Consider the following 2500-nt stretch of genomic DNA (forward strand, 5'->3'; position numbering starts at 1 on the left):
ATGGTGGCGCATGCCTGTAGTCCCAGCTACTCGGGAGGCTGAGGCAGAAGGATCGCTTGAGCCCAGGAGTTTGAGGTTGCTGTGATCTAGGCTGATGCCACGGGACTCTAGCCCGGGCAACAGAGCAAGACTTTGTCTCAAAAAAAAAAAAAAAAAATCCTCTGTGTTTCTTTCTGGGTTCCTTAGCTTCAGTCCTAACATCAGGAGTCTTTAACCATTGTGTTCAAACTCACAGTCATCTATGACTCTTGTCCTTCCCTGCAGTCATTAAATCCTAAATATTCTTTCTCTGCCTCATGTCAGGAATCTATCCCTTCCTTTCCATCCCTCACTGCTCTGCGCCAGACCTGGCTGGTCTCTCTATTCCCAGAATCTGCCATTGCTCCCCATCCCCTATCCTGTGATACTCTAGACGTACCGAACTACTTGTTTTTTCCCTAAACAAAAACCTTTAATTATAGCTTACAACAGGTCACACTTACAGGAGACCACTCTACAAAACAGAATGTCCAGAGTGAATTCACCTCAACTGTTACCCAGGGGCAGTCACAAAGGGGCAGAACAGGAAATGGTAGGTTTTGGAGTCAGACAGATCTGGGGCTGAATCCCAGCTCTACCACATACCAACTACGTGTCCCTAGGACAAGTTTCTTAGCCTCCCTGAGCCTCAGTTTCCTCATCTATAAAACTGGTAATCATAAAAATAATAATGACAACAAAACATAGTTCATAAGGTTGTCATGAGGCTATCTATACAAGTTAGATAGCTTGTATAAAGAAACTGGCATAGTGCTTGGCACTTCAGAGGTCAATAAATAGCAGCTCTCCCCTCACTCCTACTTCTTCTCCCCTTTAGCAAAGCACTGTCTGGGAAAACAAACTGCTTCAAAATAAGACATCTAATAACTTTAGAAGCAGCTTACTCAAATTGTCACCACACCCAGCCTTGGATGAAGAGGGAGCATAGTCCACAACAGCAGATTACAATCGTAAGGATATCGATGCGTAAGGAAGCCAAGTGCAGTAAACTCTGGCAAAAGCAGCAACTGATAGTGTCACCTGACAATTGTACTTCAAGGGCCGCTGCGTGGTGCTGAGTGCAGTGCATCCTTGGGGAAGGGCCACAAACCCAAGTCCCTAGTTCCACGCTCAGTGCCCTTCAGTCATTTAATTCTCACAGCAACCCTGTGAGGTAGATGCTATCATTCTTATTTTATAGTTGAAGAAACCGGAAATCACAAACAATTTAGAGACATTACATTACTCAGGTCAGAATTTGAACCCAGGAGCCAGCACCTCCCAGTGCCTCCCATGGAGTACGGTGGGTGAATGCTGCATTGCTGGTCCTCAGAGGGGCCTTTTGAGTATATCACTGGTGGACACAAATTTGTAGAGGGAGAACTTAAAACTACACACATGGATCGTGGGCAGGAGACATCCCAGCTCCCAGACCCAGGGCCAGTTTCAGTGTGTGCTACCAAGTTACACATCGTATATCTTACTTGAGAAATACATGATATAAACAAATGCTAGAGAAAGAAATCCCAAATGACTAGGAACTATTTTTGGGGAAGGAGAAAAAGAAAACTTTTTCTATTTAAAAACAGAGCTGCAAATGTAGGGCAGGCAGCAGGGATGGTGAGTCACTACTGTCTAGCAGCAACCCCTGAATCAATCTGGAATGTACTCACAGGGGCTTGCTTCAGAGATGTGGACGACTGGTTGGCAAGAAGTGGGAGAAAAAAGCCCACTAATTAGCATGACTGGATGAGAAGCTAACTTCCTCTTTTGGTGGAAAAGGGTTAGGAAGAAACCTAAACTCACCATCTGTTCTGATTTATCTGCTTTGTCTTTGATATCTTTGATTTTGCCGAAGAGTTGCTGAATAGCTTTTTGAGCTTCCTCAAGTGCCTAGAATAAGAGAAATAAATGAAAAACAAAAAGTAATTCAAGATAGCACCAGTCACTACACTGTAATCAATTCCAGTCGCAAAAGAAAATTACCATAAAGCTCTCTTGATTCATTGTACTTACGCCAACAACTTTTCTGTAGTAGTAGAAACACACAGAGTCCAGCATTTGGACACGGGCATATACTCGGGACTCTTACCAAATTGCATCATAAAGTTTTAATTTAAAAACTAAATGATTTTCCTCTATCTCAGTGATTGCCACAAGTTATTGACGACAACAAATAAACAGGGCATGCGCATCTGTGTGTACACGTGTGTGCACACATGAGCAGTAACCTTCCAAGCCTACAGAGACACAGAGGTGGCTTTTTGGGGGTAGCAGAAGCTCTGAATTTGCAAATTCCAGAAGATTGTGCTCTCAAAAAAAAAAATCAGGGCTGTGCATAAGGACTCCATAATTGTGACAAATCTTAAAGACATTTATAGTACCTCATTTGGAAACCAATGAAATGAGGCTATAAAGGAATACTTAAAGCTAATGGTGAGCCAAAAGTTTCCACTGAAATAAAAACCTACAAAGATAGATG

General features: G+C 42.9%; 1 protein-coding gene across 1 annotated transcript in view; it reads right to left on the minus strand.

Annotated features, from left to right (window-relative positions):
- The window catches only part of VPS53 (vacuolar protein sorting 53 homolog (S. cerevisiae)), a 144732-nt gene that overhangs the window by 106976 nt on the left and 35256 nt on the right, over window positions 1-2500 (minus strand). Inside the window, exon 5 of the mRNA XM_012657323.1 lies at window positions 1825-1911. Within this exon, the coding sequence (XP_012512777.1) occupies window positions 1825-1911 (87 nt within the window). The remainder of the gene's footprint in view (window positions 1-1824; window positions 1912-2500) is intronic.

Source organism: Propithecus coquereli, unplaced genomic scaffold (assembly GCF_000956105.1).
Source record: "Propithecus coquereli isolate 6110/MARCELLA unplaced genomic scaffold, Pcoq_1.0 Scaffold536, whole genome shotgun sequence".
Taxonomy (NCBI): domain Eukaryota; kingdom Metazoa; phylum Chordata; class Mammalia; order Primates; family Indriidae; genus Propithecus; species Propithecus coquereli.